A 24,743-nucleotide genomic window follows, 5' to 3' on the forward strand; every position below is an offset into this window, starting at 1 on the left:
GCCACCTCAGCCCTCTGCAGCTTTCCTGGCCCAGACCCTGTCCCACCAGGTCTTCCATCCCCGCCCCTCCCCATCCAGACCAACCTCCCACTGCCTGCTTCTGGCGCTGAGCAGAATAGCGCCCCACACCCCTCCCCCATGCCACCTGCGGGCTGTCGCCTGCTCTCCCGTGTCAGCCCTGCTCCACCCAGTCACAGACTCAGGAATGGGGCCGTGGAAAACTCCAAGATTTTTTATTACTGGTCAGAAGGTGCTCACTCACAGTTCTGAGAAAAGGAACATTGAACAGCTCTGCCGCAGGCCTCATGGGGCTGCCTGCGTGCCTGCCCACCCGCCCTCCAGTGGGCACCCTAAGGCATTTCACACGTTGGTGTTTTCACTTTTTTTTTTTTTTATATAAAAACAAAACCAGTCCTGGAGTAGAAAGTAAAACCCTGTGATGAACTTTCAGGACCAAATTGAAGTGTGAAAGGTTGAGTAGGAGTTCTGAGGGGCTGGGACAGTGGCCACAGTGGCCCAGGCCCCCCCCCCCCAGTTGGCAGAAGCCACTGGAAGGGAATCTGAGGAGAGGGCAGGGCACAGCTGACAGGAGGGCCAAACTCAGACAGGAGCACCCTGTCGTCATCATTTTTTCACTTCTACATATCATAAAAATTTAAGCAAAATAGCTATTTTATATATATTTATATATCATATATCATATATCATATATATATATATATATATATATGGCAAATAAAGAGTTCAGGGGTGCTGAGATGGGACACCCCAGAGACGGGACTCTGGGTTCTCTGGTGCCCAGGATACCAACCCAGGCTGAGCCGAGGGTTGGTTCTTATTGCTGATTTGGGGCTGGGTTCTGTGGCAGGAGCGCCTGCAGGCCCGGCCTCTGTGGGGCTGGGGAGCAGCCCCAGCATGGCCAGGGCTAGGCAGGGGCTGTTGCCCTCAAATCCACATGGCGGTCCCTCAGTGTCCCCTTCCCCACCATGCGTGGGGCTCTGGCTCCAGAGACAACTGACTTGTGCTCTCCTGGGCCCGGCGGCCCTTGGTTCCCTTCTCTGGGGGGTCCTGGGCTCCTGGGGGGTGGGCAGCTCACATACACATGGCCTTGCTGTTTGAGCTACAAAATGCTCCCGACTCAAAGGGGTCCATCTGGCTTCCCAATGTCTTAAAAAGAAGGGGCTCTTGCCAGGACACTTCTGTGGCAAGAAAGCACACTTAGAAAGTTGTCCACCAAGTGCTGTACTAAAAATATTTACTAAATACCTTGGCTGGAAAGAAATGGAGATCTTTTTTTTTCTAAAAAAGTCAAAAGTGGCTCCCTGGGAGGGGGCCAGTTCCTCCCTGGGGGGCTGGTGACTGGAGCAGCCAAGGGCCCGGGCCAGCCTGCCTGAGGTGTGGAAACTGGAGCTGGGGGGCCTGATGGGGCTCAAGTCCATGATGAAGGGTCACAGGAGACCCGGGGCACCTGGGGGCTGGAAAGAACCCGGGTCAGCACTTCCTCCTTCCAAGGTGGGAGCCCCAAAAAAGTGTTATTAAAAAACATAAGAAGGAAAAGGTGGGGAGGTCAGTTGAGTACTAAATTGAGTGCATTAAATAGAAGGTGGACCAGGCTGTGCAGCCGCCTGTATTTGCAGGAGGGGGGTGGTGCTCAGAAGATGTTGGGGCACATGTGCCAGTCCTGCTTCTCCTTGGCCTCCCAGTAGCCACCCTTGTACACGCAGGCCGTCTCCCCAGTCACCGGGTCCAGCCTCTTCTCAAACCACAGCGGCACGTACACTTCGGCCTCCTTCTCTGCTGGGCGGCACAGTGGGCAGGCGGGCGGGCAGCCTGCCTCCTCCCAGCGCCCCAGAAAACCACTCCCTGTCCCCTCTCCTGCTGGCCCTCCTCCTTGCTCCTGGGGTGCCCCCTTCTCCAGCACCCCTCCCTGCCCCCAGGGAATCCCCTCTCTCCCCCTCAGCTTCTTCCAGTCCCCTCATCTCCTCCCAGTTCCTGGGAGACCCCCATGCCCTCTCCCGCTGGCCTCACTCCCGGGGGCCCCCCTCCCCACTGGCCTCACCTTCCTCTGCACCGCAGCCCCGCGAGCAGGCCTCCAGCCTCCGGCGCCGATTCACGCGCTGCTTCTCCTCCAGCCGCTGCTTCTCCGTGTTGGCCTCATCCCAGTGTCCCTTCTCCATCAGCCGCTGGTCGGGCCGCAAGCGGCTGTCGGTGGGCGCCACGCCCTCCTCGTGCTCGTTGAGGGTCAGGGCCAGCTCCGAGAAGTAGTACATGTTCTCCGCGTTGTCCCTGCGGGGCCCCATGGGGTGAGCTGCCGGGATACACTCGGCCCCCTCTCTGCTTCCCCTCCTGCATGTCCACCCCCTGAACCCCCCAAACCTGGCCTTGTGTCCACCTCGCCCTTTCCTCCCTGCACCTTTCAGGCTCCACCGACCTGCATGTTTTGCCACATTATACCTCTCTGGGAACTTGCCCACCTTGTCCAATTTTTCATATATATCAGCCTGAAGTGTTTCATAATGTCCTCATTATTATTCGTTTAATGTGTGTGTGACAGCAGTGTCTTCTTTCACGTCTGTAATGTTGATGCTGTGCACCTTCTCTCTACCCAGTCATGTCAGAGGTTTGTCCGTTTTCTTCATTGGTGGAAGATGAAACTTTGTTGATCCTATTTTAGGTTTTTCTGCTTTACTGATTTTGCTTGTATAGTCTTCCTTCTACTTTGTTGGGATTTCTTTTGCTGCTCCTTTTCTAACTTCCTGGGATGGATGCTTAGCTCAATATTTTCCCATGTCTCTTCTTTTCTAATATGTGCATTTCAAGGCTACACATTTCACTCCAATTACTGCTTTAGCTGCATTCTACCATTTTTGTTATGTATTATTTTCATTATCATGCAGTTATACTTTCTAATTTTCATTATACTTTCTTTGTCCTATGGATTAGTTGGAAGTACATTTCTTAAGTTTATAAATATATGGTAATTTTTCTAGTCATCTTTGTTTCTAGCACACTCACTTTGGAGTCAGACAGTATACTTCGTATAATTTCATCTCTTTGAAATTTGTTTTATGACCCAGTATATGGTCAGTTTTTGCAAACGTTCCACATGTAATCAAAGAGATTGCATTTTCCACAGTTGTTGAGTGCAATGTTCTACAGCTGTCCTGAAGGTTCTATTGTTCAAACTTGTCCTCCAGACATTTTCTTCTGCTATCCATTACTAAAAGAAGTATGTTAAAATCTCCCACTTTGGTTGTAAACTAGTCCATTTTTCCTTATATTTCTATCAACTTTTGCTGTATACATTTTGGGGCTGTTATTAGGTACAGGGTATATTCAAATTTAAAATCTTCCTGGCAAATTGAACCTTTATCATTTTGTCCCTCTTTGACCTTTTGTTTTAATGTCTGTTTTGTGATATTACTATAGCTGAAGGCAGCTTTTGTTTGGTTAGTATTTCTATGTATACATATCTTTTTCCATCCTTTTATTCCAGTCTTTATTTTATTTAGATGTATTTTTTGTAAACCACATAAAGTTTGATTTTTAAAAATTTGTCTGAAAGCTTATGGGAAGTTAATGTAATTACTAATATGTTGGATTTAAATATCTTATTTCGTTTTTTTCTTTTTATACTGCTTTGATACTGTGAAAGTTTTGTATTAGTCATAATACTTGGTATGTTGGTCCTTACATGGCCTGCTTGTATTTTTTTTCAATCAATTAATTAATTAATTATTTTGGGCTGCATTGGGCCTTTGTTGCTACGCAAGGCTTTCTTTAGTTGCGGGGAGCGGGGGCTACTCTTCGTTGCCGTGCATGGGCTTCTCATTGTGGTGGCTTCTCTTGTTGTGGAGCACTGGCTCTAGGCATGTGGGCTTCACTAGTTGTGGCACACAGGCTTCAGTAGTTGTGGCTCGCAGGCTCTAGAGCACAGGCTCAGTAGTTGTGGCGCATGGGCTTAGTTGCTCAGCGGCATGTGGGATCTTCCTGGGCCAGGGCTCGAACCCATGTCCCCTGCATTGTCAGGTGGATTCTTAACCACTGCGACACGAGGGAAGCCCCGGCCTGCTTGTATTAATGCGACCTTGCCACCTAAACCAAAGGTAGAATCCTGACAAAACCTACATCTGACCATAAGGAAAACTCACCAATCCATCCTCCTCTCAGGTAGCCACTAGCAGGACTCCTGGGTTCATCAGTCCTTTGCTTTCCTTTTAATATAATTTTATTGCATCTTTAAGTAGTCTTAAGTGTGTGTGTATGTCTGTGTGTGTATTCATATACATATATTTTAGATACTTGTATTTAACTGTATAAAAAGAATATGTATGTAACCTTCTCGGACTTGCTTTTTTTAAACTTAATATTATATTACTAAGATTTATCTGTATTGTATGTTGCTGTGGTTCATTTGTTTCAACTACTGTAAATATTGCTCTGTGTGAATATACTAATTATTTCATCCAATAAGTTTGAGTTGTTTTCAAGTTTTGCTTTGAGTAATCTTATTCATGTTTCCTGTTGTACATTTATAGGAGTTTCTCTTGAGTATACACCTAGAAGTGGGATTACTGGGCTGCAGAGTCTGTGATGTTCTTCTTTAGAAGGTAAGGCCACACTGCTTTCCAGCATGGTCATACCAGCTCACGTTCCCACCAGTGATGTATAAGGGATACTGTGGATCCATATCTTCTTCAACACTTGATATTACCAGACTGTTCATTTTTTCAAATCAAATGAAGGTAAAACTGCATCTTATTGTGGTTCTGATTTGCATTTCCCTGATTACCAATGATGTTATCATTTTCGTATGGTGATTGGCCATGTTTCTTCTTGTGTGAAATTCTTGTTCATGACTTGCACTTTCCCATTGGATTGTTTTTGCTTTATTTATTCATTAGAAGGTCTGTTATTCTTTTTGTTCCTATTTATTTATCTGTTTTTGGCTGCGTTGGGTCTTCGTTGCTGTGCACGGGCTTTATCTAGTTGCAGCGAGCAGGGGCTACTGTTTGTTGCAGTGCGTGGGCTTCTCATTCTGCTCATTGCGGTGGCTTCTCTTGTTGCATAGCATGGGCTTTAGGCGCTCGGGCTTCAGTAGTGTGGCACGTGGGCTCAGTAGTTGTGGCGCACGGGCTTAGTTGCTCTGCAGCATGTGGGATCTTCCCGAACCAGGGATTGAAGCCATGTTCCCTGCATTGGCAGGTGGATTCTTAACCACTGAGCCACGAGGGAAGCCCCAGAAAAATTTCTTTTAATGAACAGAAGCATTTTAATATAATTGAATACATCAGTGTTTTTGTCTTATTTAAGATATATTTCCGTAAGTTATAGATGATACTCATCTATATTTTCTACTTAGAGGTTTTTTGTTTGTTTTTAATAGTATGTGGATACAGAAAGACTAGAATTTATTTTTTATTTATTTTTTAAAGGAACATTATTTATTTATTTATTGGCTGCATTGGGTCTTTGTTGCTGCGTGTGGGCTTTCTCTAGTAGCGGCAAGTGGGGGCTACTCTTCATTGCGGTGCACGGGCTTCTCATTGTGGTGGCTTCTCTCGTTGTGGAGCATGGGCTCTAGGCGCACAGGCTTCAGTAGTTGTGGCACATGGGCTCAGTAGTTGTGGCTCGTGGGCTCTAGAGCACAGGCTCAGTAGTTGTGTCTTAGTTGCTCTGCAGCATGTGGGATCTTCCCGGACCAAGGATTGAACCCCTGTCCCCTGTGCTGGCAAGCGGATTCTTAACCATTGCGCCACCAGGGAAGTCCCTCTACTTAGAGTTTAACTTACTGTTTCACAGTAAGTCAAACTTAATACTTACTGTAAGACCTTTATTTGGAGTTGATTTTTGTTATAATAATGTAAGGGAACGATTCACTTAATGTTTTTCTATATGGATAACCATTTTCCCGAGATCCTTTTAGTGGATGGTGCCATCTTTCCATGTGCTATGATACGGGACCTTTGTTATATACCAAAGATATATACACATCCAGGGCATAGTTTCCAGGCTTACTATTCTATTTCACTATAGCTTCAAAATAAGTATCTAATAGGGCAAGTCCTCTTTTTTTTAGAAATATCCTGGCCCTTTATTCTTCAATATAAATTAAGAAATCATAATATCAAGTTCCATGAAAATCACTATTGGGATTTTGTTTGGTTTACCGACTCTTTAGATCATGACATATTAATAGTACTTAGTCTTTCTACCCACGAACGTGGTATCTTTCTCCATTCATTTAGCTCTTCCTTGATATCTCAGCAAAGTTTTATAATTTTCTCTATAGAGGTCTTGTATATATTATAAGATTTGTTACAAGGTCCTTGATATTCTCTGATATGATAATTGGTGTCTTCTCTTAAACTGTATTTTCTAGTTGTTTTCTTTTAGTGTATAGAAATGCAACTGACTTTTGCATATTAATCTTATATTGAGGCACCTAAGATGCCTTTTGTTCAGATCTGTTAATGTAACAAATTTATGGATTTTCTAGTACAGACTCATCCTTGCGTACCCAGGATAAACTCAACATGACTGAAGAATGTTATCTTTTTCATATACTGTTGGATTTTCTGATGTCTTGTTTTGGAATTGTGCTTATCCATGAGTGAAAGAGGGTAGAACTTTTATTTTCCTACTACTCTTTTAGCCTGGTTTGGTATTAGGTATCTTATACTGGCCTCACAGTATAAGAAAGGAAAGTATTTCTTTGTCTATGGTCTGGTAGATTTTCTATAAAATTGAGGTATATGTTTCTTGACAACTTGGTAGAATTCACCTATAAAACTACCTGGGCTTTGTGTTTTCCCTGTGGAAATTTTTAAACTACTGCTTCAGTATCTTTAATTATAGGATTAGTCATGCTTTTTTTTTTTCTTCTAGACTCAGTTCTTGTAAGTTATATTTTTCTAAAAATTTGTCCTTCCAATGAGAATTTTAATAATCTTATACTTTAAATATAATAAACATAATGAAAACATTAATAATATTTATTTCTATATTCTCTCTTGATCAGTCTTGCCAGTAGTTTTCTGTTCGTTTTTTTCCCTCAAAGATCAACTTCTTTTTAAACTTGTTTTTTTTTTAAAATAAATTTATTTTATTTATTTTTGGCTGTGTTGGGTCTTCGTTGCTGTGCACGGGCTTTCTCTAGATGTGGCGAGCGGGGGCTACTCTTCGTTGCAGTGCATGGGCTTCTCATTGCAGTGGCTTCTCTTGCGGAGCACGGCCTCTAGGCGCATGGGCTTCAGTAGTTGTGGCTCACGGGCTCTAGAGCACAGGCTCAGTAGTTGTGGCGCATGGGCTTAGTTGCTCGGCGGCATGTGGGATCTTCCCGGACCAGGGCTCGAACCCGTGTCCCCTGCATTGGCAGGTGGATTCTTAACCACTGCGCCACTAGGAAAGTCCCTCTGCTTTTATTTTTAAGGTATATTTTCTTCTTTCTTTCAGTTTGTATGTTGCACTTTCTCTAATTTCTTAGAATGAAAAAGCTTTAATAAGCTTATATACCTATTTAAGGCAATACATTTCCTTTGAAGCTTTGCCTTTGGTATATCCAGCCAGTTTTGATCTTTTTCTTCTCATTCAGTTCTAGGCATTTTAAAATTTCCATTCTAACTTATTATTTTGTCCATGAATTATTTAGCAACTTAAATTTTTTCCCAAATATGTGGGGACTTTTTGACATCTTGTTCATAACTTCTAATTTGTCTTATCGTAGGCTGTGGTCTGTGTACTACCCTCTGTACATTTGTTGAGGCTTTCTTTAGGGTTTAGTACACGATTGATTTTTGCATAAATTCCACGTATACTTGAGAAAAAGCCTGTTCTCTGTTGCAACCATAAGTATATGTATATCCTGTGTTTTTTTGCTCTCCATCTTGCTGGGTTGCTTTTCCCCATTTGACTCTCAACAAGTGAGAAGGGTGTGTTGAAATCTCTGTCTTCCAGTGTGGTGATGGATTTATCCATTTCTCCCTTTACTCTCAATATGTGTGCTTTGTGTATTTTTGAGGCTCTTTCACTACATGCATAATGTCTGTGTCATGCATACGGTTCATATCTTCTCGAAGAACTCAACGTTTTATCATGTAGCAACTCTTCCATCCCTAATAATGCTTTTGTCCTAAAGTCTGTTTTTACTTTATATTAATATAGCTGTTATAGCTTTTTGGTTAGTATTTTCATGATATGTCTATCTTTTACTTTCAACCTTTGCCCATCATTACGCTTTGGATCTTTCTTAGAAGGTGCATGCATCTGGATTTTTAAAAATCCAGTCAGTTAGTATTGGGTTGGCCAAAAAGATCGTTCAGGTTTTTCCATAAATGGTAGGGAAAACCCGAACAAACTTTTGGGCCAACCCAATATTTTGCTTTTTTAACTAGTGAGTTTCATCTATTTATGTTATTATGCCTGGACTTATTTCTACTGTGTTAACTTGCTGTTTTTATTTGTCTTTTTAATATTTTTTACTGATTTAAAAATCTTCTGTTGGTCTCTACCTTCACATCCCTTGGTGTCCTCTGTCTCCCTAGACTCCATTGTGTTAACATCATCTACACCTTTAATTCTGGACTGTTGTGGGAACATTTTCTGCTTTTCTTTGGTCTTAGTAATTATTTTGAAAATCCCTCCCACACACAACCTTTTATTTCATATAACTACTGTAGCACCTTCTGGATTCTTTCCCTCCCCCTTTTAGACTACTGTTTTCATTGTGGGTTTTTGTGTGGCAAACCTTCTGAGGCTGTTCACCTGAGAACATTTTGTTTTTTTATCACAGCCTCATATTTGAACGATAGCTCAGCTGGACAGAAACTTTTTTTTTTTTAATTTATTTTTGGCTGTGTTGGGCCTTTGTTGCTGCACGCGGGCTTTCTCTAGTTGGGGCGAGCGGGGGCTACTCTTCGTTGCGGTGCATGGGCTTCTCATTGCGGTGGCTTCTCCTGTTGCAGAGCACAGGCTCTAGGCGCGCGGGCTTCAGTAGTTGTGGCACGTGTGCTCAGTAGTTGTGGCTCGCGGGCTCTAGAGCGCAGGCTCAGTAGTTGTGGCGCTCGGGCTTAGTTGCTCCGCGGCATGTGGGATCTTCCCGGACCAGGGTTAGAACCCATGTCCTCTGCTTTGGCAGGCGGATTCTTAACCACTGCGCCACCAGGGAAGCCCTGGACTGAAACTTTTACCTTCTAATTTCATTTTCTTCATTACTTTGAAAATATTATTCCAAAAATCTGATGTCCATCTGATTCTTCATTCTCTACTGAAATCTTTTCTCTCTGGAAGCTATTAGAATTTTCTCCTTGGTGTCCTTAATTTTCAGTATATTGTGGTCTAGGCAGAAGTTTTTCTTTGTTTCCTGTCTCTGGAACTCCAACGGGCCCTTTCAACCCAAGGTCTTTCATCTGTTTGTTTGAGGAAATTTATTTCCATCATTTCTTTAACTATTTCTCTCTCTTTTCTATTTTTCTTTCTTTCCTTTCCTTTCCTTCTGGGATTCCAATTAAACATATTAATTTAGTAGCTACTCTAGGAATTACAATATGCACAGTTCACATAGTCAGAAATTAGTGTGCATCTTGACCCTCCTCTTGGGTAGCACAAGGGCCTTTGAAAAGTTTCCAGTTTTCTGACTTACCTGATTGTGCAGTTGCACTTAATGTTTAGATTTTAAACCCCACAAGACATTATTGTTCTTATTTACTCACTGTTCACATAGGTTTTGTTCCTCATTTCACACATCTTGGTTCTTCTATCTGGGAGCTCTATCCTTAGTGCTGGTCTGCTGGTGGCAAAATGAGTGGCTTGAAAATGTCTATTTCAACTTTACTCTGTAAAGATGTTCTTGCTGGGTGTGTAATTAATTCTCACCTGTCAGTGAGTCTTTCTGCATGTGTAAGATTTCATCTGTCTTCAAGCTCCCGTTATTGCTGATGAGGAGAAGGTTGTCAGTCTGCCGTTCCTCAGAAAGTACATCTTTTTAAAAATCTGGCTGCTTAATATTTTCTCTGATCTAGTTTCAACAGTTTCACTGTATAGATTTAGATGTGGAAAATCTCTGCTGTTTTCTCCTCAGATAAGACTCCTGAGATGGTCTCTTGCTTCTGGACTCTGACCAGAAGCCTGCTGGACCCTGCTCTCAAACTCAACGTGCCCTACACGTCCTGACGCTGCACCCTCCCAGGCTCCGGGGATGCCTGTGGGGCTGCTCCAGGGACTCACTCTGGGTCACCAGGTGGCCAGCCTTCTCTCTCTAGGTGCTTGGCTTTTCCAGGTTTTGTCTGTTTATCTGAAGATTTTGATTATTTCTTCTGACCTATATTCAGTCAATGGGTTCTCTCTATTAAACCTTCCCATGGAGTTCTCAATTTCAGTTACTTTATGTTTCCTTTGTAGAATTTCTGTTTCATTCTCTTTGGAATCAGCTGTGCCACTTTTTATAGTTTCCTGCACTTATTTTCATGTTTGGTTTTCATTCCTTGGACTATGCGGACTTGTCCCATCAATCAGCCTGTGTAAAGTCTCTGCACAGGACGTGCTGCCACCTGATGGTGTCAACGCTTATTTACAGTCGGGTGTCTGGCTCCCCTCAGGCGTGGCCTGAACCCTCCCGTGCCCGCGGCTCGCTTCCTGTCTGGCTTGTCCCCTCCCCGCTCCCTGCCTGTTCTTCGCCCCGCAGCCCCACTCACGGCAGCGGGTACTTCTTCCACATCAGCTTGGCCGGTAGTGTCTGGTACACCGTTTTCTGCTTCCCGTCCAAGCTGGGGCTGCTGGGGCTGCTTTGCACGATCTTGGCGCACTCCATCTGTTCATCCCACGAGCCTGACAGCACGTAGTGGGCCTTGCCCTGGCTGTCACTCACCACTCCTGTCACCTGGGGACATTGGCAGGGCCAGCGTAGGCACACGCCCCTCTCCGGGGTTCCCCCCTGACAGGCTCCGAGAGGTGGCCTTGCTTACCTTCCGGGCCACCTCTTTGGAGAAATAGCTGTAGGGTAAAAACTTTAGCTGGCACCGGTCCTTTGTCTTGTGGTTCACAATCTCGACGTCCCCTGTCTGGTAAGGGAGGGGAGTGGTCAGCGGCCGATCCCTGGGCCACACGGCCCCTCCCCGAGAGCATTCCCTGACCTGGTCGATCCAGAGCTTGCCCACGATGATGTTATGCACAGTCGAGGTGCTTTTCCTCCACACGTAGTGATTCCCGCTGGCCTGGAATTCTAAGTGGATGGCACCTGGAGGCCAGATATAGGGTCAGAGGTCATGGCCTGCCATGCTGGGTCCCAGCCAGCCTGACCCACCATCCCGAGGTCCCAGGGTCCTGAGAACCAGAAGCAGTATTTGTGCAGACTGGGGATAGGGTACAGGTCAGGGGGGCATCCAGGAAGTCTGCAGGGGGACTGACGTCACCCCTGGAGGCACCAAGCTGGCTTCTGGGTTGGCAAACCCTCCCCCTCATCCAGAGTGTCCTTCTGCCCCCGCTCACCTAGCGGCATGATGGAGAGGTATTTCCCCCGGAACTTGCTGGAGATGGTGATCTCCTGCCAGAGGCTCCAGCCGTGTTTGGAGAACACATAGTGTGCGGCCGATGGCGGGTGGTGGCTCACCTGAGACCAGACCCACAGGCCGTGAGCGTCTGCTGGACGTGGCCTGGGCCTGCCCCCAACCGGCCGGGGGACAGCCTGCCCCGTGCCCAGTATGAATGGCTCTGTGGCCCTGGGAACCAGGACACACGGCAGGGCCTAGGCCCCCCAGAAAGGACAGTGCTCCAGTGGGAAAGCACGGGAATGCCCAGGGGAGCAGCCTGGGTGGCACTGGACGGGGGCAGGGCTGGGGCACCCCAACTACTGTGGGCCTGAGCCAGTGGCCGGGGCGTTTTCACGCCTGACTTGGGCTGTGGAATGAGGGTGATGACATTGTGACAAGCTGTGCTGAGGGTGAATAAAGTGAGGGCGTTAGGCTCTACCAGGGGCTTCGGGCCTACTTTCTAGTTAACCTGCCCATCGCCTGCAGGGGCTGCATCTGTTGTGCTGTATTGCACTGAGGAGGCCCAGGATGGGAAGCCTCCCGGCCAGCCCGGCTCCAGAGCTGGAGTCCAGCTGGTGTCCCGTCTCAGCCTGGATGGCGGTGCAGCCTGCTCTGCCCACCCGGTGCCTCCGCCCCATCCTCTCCAGCACTGGGCACCCTGACCACAGTCTCACCACCAGGACACTGCCATCAACTTTTCCTCATCTGTCCCTCCTCATTTCTGTGGCTCCTTTGGTCACAGGGTTAGGGCAAAGCCTCTCCCAGCCTCCCGTCTCGCAGCCTCGCCCCGGAACTGCAGCCGTGGGCTCCAGCCTCCCTGCACCCCTCCGTGCAGACGGCCCAGAGCTCCCGACAGTCCCCATAGGAGGCACCCTCATCCTTCCTACGTCTCAGAGGCACCGGCCAAACCTGCCAGCAACTGGGTGATGAGTGAGCCGTCCCCGAGCCTGCCCGATGCCTGTGGCCAGGGCCCCCACTGAAGCCCACCCATCAGCAAATTCAGGGACGTGACCCCAGAGACCTGGCCCTGGAGCTCAGTGTCAGCACCACCTTCTCGGGCAGACGATCCAGTCGGTCCAGCTGCTCACACCAAATGCTCTAGAGTCATGGCTGGCCTCACTTTCTCATGTTCCCCATCTAAATCCTTAGCAAATCCTGGCTGTTCTTTCTTCAAAACAGCATCCAGAATCTGCCCTTCCCCTACGCCGCCTCCAGCCTCCCCAGCCTCCCTGCTCCACCCTTATCCCTGCGCTGCACTCTCCCCACAGCAGCCAGTGACGGGGGCGGTTCCTCATAAAGCTGCCTCCTCTGCCCTCCCGTGACTCTTCCCACACAGAGAAGAGCCTTCTGCCGCCTGCCTCCTTCTCTCTGACCTCGGCTCCTTCTCTCTCCCTCACTCTGTTGCCAAACCGCTCCCGGGCCTTCCTAAAAGAGTCAGAACCATCCACATCCACAGTACCTGCTCCCCACCCCCCGGCCCACGAGAACAGGCCACTTCCCAGCTGGCTGCACCCTCAACTCCTGAGGGGGTTACTTGTTCAGCAATGTTCAACGAAGAAATGTACTCAGTAGTAGTTCAGGTCAGGAACCCTGGGTCATCCTTGCCGCCTTCCCCAGGCAAATCCCTAGCTCTGCTTTTTAAAGGTGCCTGTGCTCAACCTCCTACCTCCCCTGGTCTGGCCTCCTACAGGCCTGCACAGCAGGCAGAGCACACCTTTAAAACCAGCCACTGGATTGCAAACTGTCTGCTTTCTGAGCTCAACCCCTGGGCCCACAGCAGCGGCTGGCACATGGTAGATACTCAGCGGCAGCCCGACCCGAATCTATCCTGGGCGCCTTCATGTAGCCCCTGCCTGGGTCCTCCTGGCACTCAGTGAAGCACCAACAGAATCGACCCCCTTCAGACAAGGATACCAGAGCTGGGCTGAGGTGCCCGAGGGGCCCAGTTTTGGTTCCACGCCTTGGGGAGACCAGTACCTGCAGGGAAGGCCTGTAGAAGCGATGGAGAGGATGGAGGAGAGCTGAGCTCTGGCCCCTCACACTCACGGCCTCCACCATCACTGACTGCGGCCCCGTGGGGCGCGGGCTGCTCCCTTTCAGCTCAGTGGTGACCCCACGCTCTAGCCCACCCGAATCCCTGATGGTGTCCAGCAAACACCCCTCCCCCACTGCTCCATGCCTTCTGGCCGAGAGAGGCGTCCTCCCCTCCCCCACCAGACCTGACTGTCCTCACCCAGCTCTCCTCCCACGTGGCCCACACTGTCCCCAGGAGGCCTGCTCCGTGGGGCGCCCCTGACCTGTCCCCGCCGCATGAGGCCCAGCTACCTGACCGGACCTTGGCTTGATGGCCCCTTCGGTCAGAGGCCGTGTCCCGTTTGTCTGGCTCTGACCCCCAGGCCTGGCTGAAGCGTGCGCGGGCCTCACCTGCTCGCAGAGGGAGCGCAGGCCCATGTCATCGAGACGGTCCAGCTCGAAGGTCTCACCCAGCATGGGGTTGAAGGGCTTGGCGATGCGGTGCACGGTGGTGGAGTAGGAGGACACGGAGAAGGCCGCCACCAGGCACATCTGCTCCACGGAGCTGGTGCAGTGCACGGCCTTGTCCAGCAGGTGGTGGTACTCCAGGTCCTCCGTCAGCCGCTGGAGCATGGACAGGGGCTCGTTAAAGTTGACCTGCGGGCGGGGTGTCAGGTCGGGGGTCTGCACAGACCGTCCACTGCTCCCAGCACAGACCTGCGGTTGTCGGCACAGCAGCCTTGCTTTTCTCAGATGTTCAGGGACATCACTGCTCAGACCACCTTCACAGAGAGGCTCATCTGAGGACCTGTCTAAAGCCACAGCCCCACTCACTGGCCTGCCTCCCCGCCCTTCCTGCCTGTTTTCTCCATAGCCCTCACCACGTTCTGACCTGCTGCATCTGGCAGAATTCTGTTAAATTTACTGTCAGTCTCCCCTCCTAGGATGTAAATGCCAGGGCAGTGAATCATAGAAATCAGTGAATGAGTGAGTGAATGAATGAATAGGTGAATGAATGGATGAAGTGGGTCTACCTTGTATTCTGAGCTATTATGCAAGTCTTCTGTCCTGGGTCACAGAGGGAAACCAAGTCTGGCCTGGAGCAGCCCCAGCTCCCGCTCCATGGAGATGCCACTGTGATCTAGCAGCACGAGAGCGCCAGCCCTGCCCTTTGCCTGCTGGTGACCTCGCTGGGGTGGGGACCAGGGGCAGCCCAGCATGGAGGAGGAGGGTTCACCTGGCCCCATACACAGCCCAATGTTACCACTCCCCATCTGCCAGGGTGGGAGGCACTTTGAGGGCCCCCTGTCTGATCAATGCAGAGCCCCTTCCTGGCTCCTTACCTCCAAGCGTGAGACCTCTGCCCTGGGGGAATTTCAGCAGTGCGGATAGAACACGATTCAATAACACGTTATATGCTCCTCAAGTGTCATTAAGAAAATGACACCCAGGGCTGCGTATACTTCCAAAGGCCATTACTTCCCATCCATGCACAAGAAAACAGCCCCCAGGGCCCCCCTGGCCGCTCTGCCCGGCCCCTACCGGCATGGGGATCTTGGAGAGCTCCCGGCCGATGCAGTTCTTCATGATGCTCCAAAGATTAAGACTGTAGTTGGGCTTGTCAGGGATGCGGACACGCCTCTTGACTTTGGGGGGGCCCTGGCGCACAAGTGAGGTGCTGTCTAGCACCTACCAGAGAAGCAGAGTGCGCCCGTCAGCAGAGGCCTGGTCGCCTCGGCCCCCAGGCCTCGCCCTCGCTTCTGGCCCAGGGCGGTCTGAGGACCAGGCCCGCGCTGGGACGTTGCTGGCGGGAGGGGAAGGCTCTGCCTGAGCTCAGATGAAGGCACCAGGCACAGGGCCCGCCCCTGGGGGCCCCGAGTTCAAAGTGCTGGCCTCCTCACTTCACCCCCCCTTCGGGGTCCCACCTCACTCACATTGTCTGAGGTCCATTCCACGGAGCCTGTAGTCCCACCCTCGGCTTTTCTGCAGGAAACACAAAAGGGAAGGCAAGTTATTTACAAATTCTGAGGCCTCCTGGGGACCCAGCCCCCTTCTATCCAGTCCCCTCAGTGAGGTCCGAGGGGCAGCTTGCATCTCCAAGGGGAGCGTCTCCAGTTCAGGACTCAGGTGGGGCTGAGGGACCTGGGGCAGCAGTTTGGAGGGGTTCCCACCCACTGGTGCCCTGTGGCAGCAGCCGCCCAGCCAAGTTCTCACCAGGGGTCCCTGCACACAGGCCCCTCCTGGGGACTGGCTGACCAAGACCCAGAGAAGCCAAGGGATGGGCACCTCTGGGAGAGCCCCCGGGAGCCCCGTGGGTCCCCTCTGGCATGGACAAACCCCATTGTGTCCTCACTGTGCTGGTCTGATTACCACATTCGACTTGGGTTCAGGAAGGGAAGGAAGTGGGTCGGATGGATCTCTGTGCCTAGGAATACTTGTGGTGAGATGGTGGCCAGAGCAGCAGGGGGCATTCTGGCTGAGGGGCCCAGGCTCTGAGGGAGCTCCCAGGAGGGGTGACCTGGGCCAGCCTGGTCAGGGGACAGGCACTAGGCAGTTAGGGCCTTGGATGGGAAGAACCCACCCAGGTCCCTGGGGAGAGGGGGAAGGCACTGCAGACAAGGGGGCACCTGGCAGAGTATCTGCCCACTGCCCAGTGCAGCTGCAGCACGAGTTGGGGGGCTGCGTGAGCACTGGGGGCTGTGCCAGGAGCCAGGGGAGCCAATGAAGAGTACTGAGCACAGGGTCACCTGCTTGCTGGTTGGGTGGGAGCAGAGGGGCCTGGGCTGTTGCTGAGGTATGGAAGGAGGCCAGGGCGGGGCATGCGGGAGGCAAGCCCAGGCCCTGGGGGCTCCAGGTATAGGGGAGTGGACAGGGAGCCAGAGGGAACCTGAGCAGGACCCCCCTGGCCTCAGAGCCCAAAGGGTGCCACTACCAGGTGATAATGGAATTTCAGAACAGCTAAGCTGTGCTAATTTTGAGAGCAATATAAGCGATTTTTAAATATTATTGGGAAATGCAGCATTCACAGCAGCACTATTTACAATAGCCAAGACATGGAAGCAGCCTAAGTGTCCACTGACAGAGGAATGGATAAAGAAGATGTGGTACATATATACAATGGAATATTACTCAGCCATGAAAAAGAATGAAATATTGCCATTTGCAGCAACGTGGATGGACCTAGAGATTATCATACTAAGTGAAGTAAGTCAGAGAAAGACAAGTATCATATGATATCACTTATATGTGGAATCTAAAATATGACACAAATGAACTTGTTTATGAAACAGACTCACAGACACAAAAGACAAACTTATGGTTATGAAAGGGGGAAGAGGGATAAATTAGCAGTTTTGGATTAGCAGATATAAACTACTATATATAAAACAGATAACAAGGTCCTATTGTATCGCACAGGGAACTATATTCAATATCCTGTAGTAAACCATAATGGAAAAGAATATATGTATTGGGTTGGCCAAAAAGATGTTACAGAAAAACCTGAACGAACTTTTTGGCAGTGTGTGTGTGTGTGTGTGTATATATATATATATATATGTATGTAAAACTGAATCACTTTGCTGTACACCAGAAACTAACACAACATTGTAAGTCAACTATACTTCAATTAAAAAATTTTTAAAAATATTATTGGCACAGTGGCACAGTGCCAATAATAATAATAATAATAATAATAATAATTTCCTGGTGGCACAGTGGTTAAGAATCCGCCTGCGAGTGCGGGGGACACGGGTTCGATCCCTAGTCCAGGAAGATCCCACATGCCACGGAGCAGCTAAGCCCATGCACCACAACTACTGAAACCTGCATGCCTAGAGCCCGTGCTCCGCAACGAGAAGCCACCGCTATGAGAAGCCTGTGCTACGCAACAAAGAGTAGCCCCAGGCTTCCCTGGTGGCGCAGTGGTTGAGAGTCCGCCTGCCGATGCAGGGGACACGGGTTCGTGCCCTGGTCCGGGAAGATCCCACATGCCGCGGAGCGGCTAGGCCCGTGAGCCATGGCCACTGAGCCTGCACGTCTGGAGCCTGTGCACCGCAACAAGAGACGCCACAACAGTGAGAGGCCCGTGTACCAGGAAAAAAAAAAAAAGAGTAGCCCCCGCTTGACGCAATGCAACCAAAAATGATGATGATAATAAATAAATAAAATAAATAAATATATGTATAAAAAATATGATTGGGAAATGGAAATATACCACTGATAGGACCAGAAACTCCCTGAGGGGTAAGAGGAATCCAAACCATGCCTTTTCCCTGGAAGAAACCAGGACAGGGAAGTGGTGAAACACGCTGGTCCACAGAGGCAAAAAAGGAGCAGGCACAGGTTTTCACCGGCCTCCTCCCGGCCAGGCTGGGCTTCAGGGGGGGTCAGGGAAGGCAGCATGGGGTGGGCAGGCCACAGCATACATGTAGGAGTGAGGCCGCTGAGAAGTATGCAGTTCCTGAGGGCGAGCAGAGGAGCACATGGTCCTGACACACCTTGTTATGAGGGTGTCAGTGGGCAGCACAGGCTGCAGTCAGTTCTTTCCCCTGTGGGGCTCATCGGCCACTTTTATGTCCCCAAACACTGCCATATACACCAACCCTTCTAGGGTCAGGACCTAAGGCAACCCGACAAGAATGAGCAACCCTGGTGACGACTGAGCCCCGAACCATATTAAAATCTGTGCTCAAGCCCCGCATGCTCCCCTGACCACAGCCCTGCCGCCCACCCCATCTCATGTGCTTCCCCCCGCATGTGTCCTGCCAGCTCGGTCCACAAGCACAGGCGCTTCCCGAGGGTCCCAGGGAGTGTGGCAATGTGGCTTTCAGTGCTAGTAACTGTCTCATTTACTATTAATGTGTATTTAGAAAGATCCTGAAAGAGCAAGCTTTTATGAAAAATGAAACAAAGACTTTGAAATAGAAAATAGAAGAGGCTTTCTGTGTCTCCAGTCTGCTCTGGAATGCTGACACAGTGGTGGAGTGGCTGGGAACTTGTGCGGCTCTGGGGCAGGAACTGGATGCAGCCAATGACCTGTTGTCCATTTAAAATGAAATCCCAATACAAACTCTATTTGGGTATTTTTGATTTAAGGAAGAACAGAACCAATCTAAGCAAAAATACCGTCTGGAGCAAGACTTAAAGAAAACCCCAAGTGCGAAGAACAGGTGGAGCACGAGAACAGGCCGGCACGGCTGACCCGGGAGAGGTTCCTTCCAGGTGGCCGCCCAGCCCCGAGCCCACCTGTCCTCCTTGGGCTCAGTGATCACTGTGATGAAGGATGTGGAGTCTTCCATGGCGTCGAAGTACTCGGTATCTTCATCTTCCTCACTGTCCTCGCCTTTGGTGGTTAAGAGGCTTCCTAGAGACATACAGAGCCACTGCCTCAGTTTGTGACTTCAACAGTCGCGCCTGCCCAGGGAGGTCTAGAGCCCACGGCCCCTCCCCACCTCTGTCACCCCGCTGTGGTGCCCGCGCTCCCTTTCCTGGAACGCACTTTCACCCTCTTGCTCAGAGCCTCCCTCCTTCCGGAAGCTTTCCCTGATCTCTAAACATGCTGGTCAGTCTCTCTGTGGCCCAGCTTCCCTTTCTGATGGACCCCCTTCCCAGGGCACCCGTGACCCTGAGCCCCAGGTTAGGTGGGCAGCCACCTGGCACCCAGGCAGCCCTGCCACAGAGGGGACAGTTGGACTCACTGAGCTCTTCTCTGGAGATTGGGAGACTAGACACGGGGAGACTGTGCCCACTGTGAGGGCGTGGGGGATACAGAGGCACACAGGCACCAGAGCCGGCCAAGCGGGCCCAGACGTAGGTGCGTTGAGGGGTATGTAACCTGGGGGGGCTGTGTAAGCTGAGCCAGCTGGCAAAGGGGACACTGACGGTGGACTGGATGGATGGACTGACGCCCACTCACCCTCGCTGAAGCTCTTGGTGGGGTTGGTGGCCCGGCCGGGGGTACTGCGGAAAGCGCGCTCGAGGCTGTTGTGCTGCTTGGCCAGCTGCTCGATGGTCTCCTCCAGATGGACGCGCTGCTCCTGCTCATACTGCAGAGCCCGCTGCCATTTCCGGCTGTGCGTCTCCGCTAGTTCCAGGAAGTCCCTGCAGGCCTGCGAGGGGGCGTGGCCTGTGAGCCAGGCAGGGCAGAGAGGAATGCCCGGGGGTGCCGTGGCCCCTCCCCCTCCCATCGCAGGTGGGTCAGAAACATCTTTGCTGCCCCCTGTGGCTTCCGTGGGGTCATGGGGACCCTGGCTTTCTCTGAACCAGCCTGGCATCTGCCCTGGTCGGTGCCCCACAGTCAAGATGCCATTCGAGAGCACTAAACCCGGTGTTGCTGGTCATGCTGCCTCGCCAGTTATCAGCTGGGGTGCTGCGTGTTCCTGGTGTCAGGGGCCCCAGCTCTCAGCTGCTGCATCCTCACTGTGGTCTGGGCCTAGGTTTGTCATAACCCCTGTCCCCACTGGAACCAACACAGCAGCTCAGGCCAGACCCTGGCTTTGGCACAGAAGGAAGGAAAGCCACCTTTCTGCTACACCGCCTGGCTCAGAGCTAAAGGGTCTTGTCGAACTTTCTACCAAGTTACCTCAAAGTCTGTATCACATAAACTCTGCTTTTAAGGTTCCCCCTTCAAACTTGTGGCCTACTATGACATCCAGATTCTTTTCAGCTTCCCGGGTCCATAAGTGGTTCTAGCACACTCTTAGGAAACGGGATGGTTGTTTTGCCCCTGTCATCACAGTAGAGAAGAGGGTCTGGGCTTCAGCTGTCCCTGGAGGGCAGCAAGGTCCCAGCCAGGCACCACTGGACTTGCCCTTCCTGGACTCCTCTAACGTGGTCGGAAGGGACATGGTTCCCGGCCCAACCTGCATCAGTGATCTCAGGCTGCCACTCCCCACCACCCCCTTACCACCGGCCACTGGGCTCCACGCACATCACATGAGGTCTGATGCTGAGGGTTAGAGACTTGATTCCTGGAGGGAGAGAGGCACGGTGCCTCTTCTCTGTGACAGGGACCGCACAGCACTACCTGAAGGGCTGTCAGGAGGAGCCAGGGAGGTGACGCAGAGCTCAGGGCCAAGGGGCACTCAATGGACACCCCCTTCATCACGGCTGGTGCCCGAGCACATGCCTTCACCCTGCCTGGGCTCGGCTGGCTCTCCAGCCCCATAAGGAGCCAAGCCCCAGTGGCGGCCTGGCTGGTGGAAAGGGCCCCAGCGTGGGGCTCCAGAAGGCTGGCCACTCATCTGGCCCCGCACGTCACTCCTTAACAAGCCCTCCCCGGGCACCTTCCCTCTGTCATCCCATCTCATCTCACCCCCAGTACCATGCAGAGTGGGCAGGGCAGGGGCTCGCCACCCCACCTTTCTGAAGATGTGGAAACGGAGGCCCAAGGCAACCAGCAAAGTGTAGTGGAAAAGGTCGCATGATCAGGACTGGGAAGGCCCAGTTCCCACATGGGTCACTCAGCCCCACTGAGCCCATGTCCTGTCCATAAGCCACAATGGTAAAGCCCCACAGACCCTGCATTTGCAGCCCCCCCACCCCATCTCAGCTCACTCAGCAAAATCCTTGAGGTGGGAGGAGGGGGATTGTCCCTATTTGACAGATGAGGAAACTGAGGCTTAGTTCCCAGCAGCTCCCCAGCAAGGCTCTGGGGAGGGAGCACTTCAAGGGCCTCCCGCCCTCCCTTGCAGGTCTGGTCCCTGCCCAGCCACATGCCACTGTAACCCGCTTCTCCAGAAGGGGCAGGGATTTGTGCTGACAGGTGTCCTGGCACAGGTTAGGGGGAGGGAGAGACTTTAGTGGGGAAGGAAAGAAATCTCCTTATGCACTTAGCAGGCTCTGGAGGTTAGAGACGCTGCATCCAGGGCTGTTGCAGGTCTGGGGCTATTCTGGATCTATAATGCTTGCCCACTGGTGCAGAGCTGCAGTCAGTGACTACCATGCAATTTGGGGACCCCCAAGGTGGGCTCCTGAGTGACCTGTGTCCACTTCATCCTTGCTTCCCTTGACCCTAAGCTCGGCCCCAGTGCCTAGTCAGGTTAGTCTGGGCTCCAGCCACCCATTTGCTGACCAAGGAAGGAGTCCTAACTGCAGGGGCGCCGTCACTCTGCCGCTGCCCCAGCAGCTCTCAGACCACCGAGCCAGGTGCGCGGTGCTGTCAGAAACACATCCCAGAGGACTGGCTCTGGCGGGTGTGTGTGGGGGTGCCCTTGTCTACCTGGGCAGCGCCGGGTCCACCGCTTCAGGGAAGCCCCTTGCTGGATCCTCCTGTCCCCCTGAGACTGAGGCCCAGGGAGGAGGGGCTGCCCAGGTCAACAATGGGCGAACAGGACAGGACCCCAGGCCACATGAGGCACGGTCCCCTTGCCTGGCTGTCTTGGGGAGAAGGTGCAGGGGCCCAGGCTGTGTCATGCATGGAGCCTTGTTACAGGTGAGACACACGATGGGTGCTTCACGTTTTCTGGTTCTTAGGGTCTGTGGGTGCCCTGCCTGGTGGCAGGTTGCCTGCCCCATCAGACTAGCTTGGCAGCTGCACAAGAGCCTCTGGACTCTGCCCTCGCCTTTCCTTAGCGCTGCTCCGTCGTACCTGCCGCTGTCACTCCCCACCAACCCTCTACAGCTCCTGCAGTCATCTCGCTGAGTTTTAACACAGATGGACACTTTCCTTTCATATAATTCACAGCATTTAAAACAAGGCTTATTGGGTTTCCTTGTTGGCACAGTGGTTAAGAATCCGCCTGTCAGTGCAGGGGACACAGGTTCAATCCCTGGTCTGGGAAGATCTCACATTCTGTGGAAAAACTAAACCCGTACGCCACAACTACTGAGCCTGCGCTCTACAGCCCATGAGTCGCAACTACTGAAGCCCGCGTGCCTTAGAGCCCCATGCTCTGCAACAAGAAAAGCCACCGCAATGAGAAGCCCGCGCACTGCAATGAAGAGTAGCCCCCGCTCGCCGCAACTAGAGAAAGCCCACACTCAGCAACAAAGACCAATGCAGCCAAAAATAAATACATTAATTTATATAAAAAAAAAATAAAACAAGGCTTATAAAAGAGCCACAAATAACAGTATAAAATAGCCAAATGTCATGGTAAATAATTCTACAAACTCATGTCAGAGAGCTCTACATGGCCTCTGACCTTCCTAGCAGCAAAAGCAAAGAAGGAAAGATAACAAGTTTATAGTTCCCTGTATAGCACAGGGAACTATACTCAGTATCTTGTAATAACCTATAAGGAAAAAGAATCTGAAGAATAAATAACTGAATCACTTTGCTGTACACCTGAAACTAACACAACATTGTAAATCAACTTCAATAAAAAATAAAATTAAATTTTAAAAAGCAAAGAGGGAAAGATGATTGTGCTGCAAAGATGAATTAGGCTCCCTTCCTCCTGCCCTTGATGTTCGTGACGCTCTCAACACTATAGGAATGATATGGAAGGGAAAACAGTGTTGGTTTCATTTTCTGAGACAGCTGACAGCCTCTCACAGACCTGGTCCCAGACCCTCTCCACACTCAGCTCCTGGGGCCCCGTCCTGCCCCACGCTCTCCCTCCTGTGTGACCACGTGCCTTCCTCCCCTTCTCTGGCCCCACCTCCCTCAGACCCACCATCCCCTGTGGGTCAGGGCTGTCGGTGCCGGTGCCAGGAGGGGAGGCGCACTCTCACAAGCACTGAGGTGGCTGCTTTAACAGCGTGACCGAGGAAGACATGGAGGCTCAGGGAGACCAAGGGACTTGATCAAGGCCACAGGCCATGCGTGTAGGGCCAGGGTCCAAGTCTCCCAGGGCGTGGAACCAGCACTGTCACGGTTTATTTTGTCAAGCTGGATCCTTACCCCCATCCGGATGCCCCTTGAGGCGATGTGGAGTCCCAGGGCCTTCCCGGAGTGGGGCTGGGCTCCTGGAGATGCTCGCTAACAAGGATGTTGGGGAATAACCCTGTTCAAGCAACAGGATCCAGCCATGCCTGGTCCCTGCAGCAGAAGCTGTTGCCCACACAGCCAGGGCTGCCAGCTGATAACCTGGGTGCCCTCCACCTTGCTGTCCCTGCAGGACAGGCTGATATGGAGCAGCAGAGGGGCAGGAAGTCAAATCCCCAGGACAGCGGGGGCCTCATCGGGGCCACATGCAGCTGGGCTGGGCGATGAAGATTAGAGCGTGTCAGAGTTGCCTGAAGAGGGGGGCACGGCGGAGGCTGCTGTACCCCAATATCGAGGGGCTCATGTGGCTGGACCAGGGCCTTTTCCACTGACTCCGGGGTGCGGGGGTCATCTGCAGCTGATGAGCTGCTCTGGTCACCCTGCAGGCTGTGGAGAGCCCGCCTGCCCCCTCTGCCCTGCGGTGCCTACCTGGTGTCCATCCCCAACTGCGCCGGTTTCCTCTGATGCTGCCGACCTTCTCCAGGCCCCATCCCAGCCAGCCGCGAACAGAGGCAGGTGCCGGTCTGGCCCCGCCGCCCTGGAATGCTGAGCTGGGCTGTGCGCTGTGTGCTCGCTAAGCTGGATTAGGCCTGGGGCCTGGCGATGGGCGGGTGACTGGGGGTGGCTCCCAGGGGCCCAGGAAGGGCCTGGCTGACCCTGGCCCTGAACACAGTCACACTTCCCCTGAGGCCCCGCCACAACTCTCAGAGCTCACGTGCCGCCCTGACCAGGAGCAGAGCCACAGGCCACCCCAAAGCCCCCGACTCAGACACACTGGGCCAGCATCCAGGCCCCTCACGGCATCACCTCACTGCCTACTCTGGGGCAGGCCCATAACCTCCTGGACCTCAGTATTCTCGTGAACAGAGGGCTGAACCCCAGGACTCCTGCAGAGTCCCCGATTCTGTGACCCACTGGGTGATCGTCCTCTGGACGGCAACTGGGTTCCCGTCTCCCAGGCCTGCCCCTTCCTCCCACCCCCATGGCTGTCGAGAGTGTCCCTGAGATGAAGAGGTGCAGGGTCCTGTGGGCAATGCGATTCTACCTCTGTGGGGAAGGCAGGGGGCCTGTTGACACGCCCAAAGCAGAGTGAGAACCAAAAGCCCAGAAAGGAAATGGCGGCACCTCCCCCATGCCCCTGCACGGAGGCACCCACCGGGGACTCTCCCTTCCCAGAAGCCGGGCCCGTGAAGGGGGCTATGAGGGCTGTCTGCCCGGGGAAGCGTGTCGGGGCCCAATGGGAGTGGCTACCAGTCACCCCGACAGGTGTCGCA

At 51.6% G+C, this 24,743-nt stretch overlaps 1 protein-coding gene across 5 annotated transcripts in view; it reads right to left on the reverse strand.

Annotated features, from left to right (window-relative positions):
- Positions 1 to 373: 373 nt before the first annotated feature.
- The window catches only part of OSBP2 (oxysterol binding protein 2), a 147,212-nt gene continuing 122,842 nt past the window's right edge, over positions 374 to 24,743 (reverse strand). For 4 of the 5 annotated variants that reach the window (XM_060311008.1, XM_060311011.1, XM_060311010.1 and 1 more), the window contains 11 exons: positions 19,456 to 19,648; positions 18,786 to 18,903; positions 15,473 to 15,521; positions 15,081 to 15,227; positions 13,950 to 14,195; positions 11,485 to 11,605; positions 11,130 to 11,233; positions 10,962 to 11,057; positions 10,692 to 10,876; positions 2,060 to 2,286; positions 374 to 1,797 (listed from right to left, as the gene is read on the reverse strand). In XM_060311008.1, the coding sequence (XP_060166991.1) occupies positions 1,652 to 1,797; positions 2,060 to 2,286; positions 10,692 to 10,876; positions 10,962 to 11,057; positions 11,130 to 11,233; positions 11,485 to 11,605; positions 13,950 to 14,195; positions 15,081 to 15,227; positions 15,473 to 15,521; positions 18,786 to 18,903; positions 19,456 to 19,648 (1,632 nt within the window). In that variant the 3' untranslated portion in view covers positions 374 to 1,651. The remainder of the gene's footprint in view (positions 1,798 to 2,059; positions 2,287 to 10,691; positions 10,877 to 10,961; positions 11,058 to 11,129; positions 11,234 to 11,484; positions 11,606 to 13,949; positions 14,196 to 15,080; positions 15,228 to 15,472; positions 15,522 to 18,785; positions 18,904 to 19,455; positions 19,649 to 24,743) is intronic. The other variant, XM_030860826.2, reaches the window with a different exon arrangement.

The sequence above is a fragment of the Globicephala melas genome, chromosome 13, assembly GCF_963455315.2.
Source record: "Globicephala melas chromosome 13, mGloMel1.2, whole genome shotgun sequence".
NCBI classification, from domain to species: Eukaryota; Metazoa; Chordata; class Mammalia; order Artiodactyla; family Delphinidae; genus Globicephala; species Globicephala melas.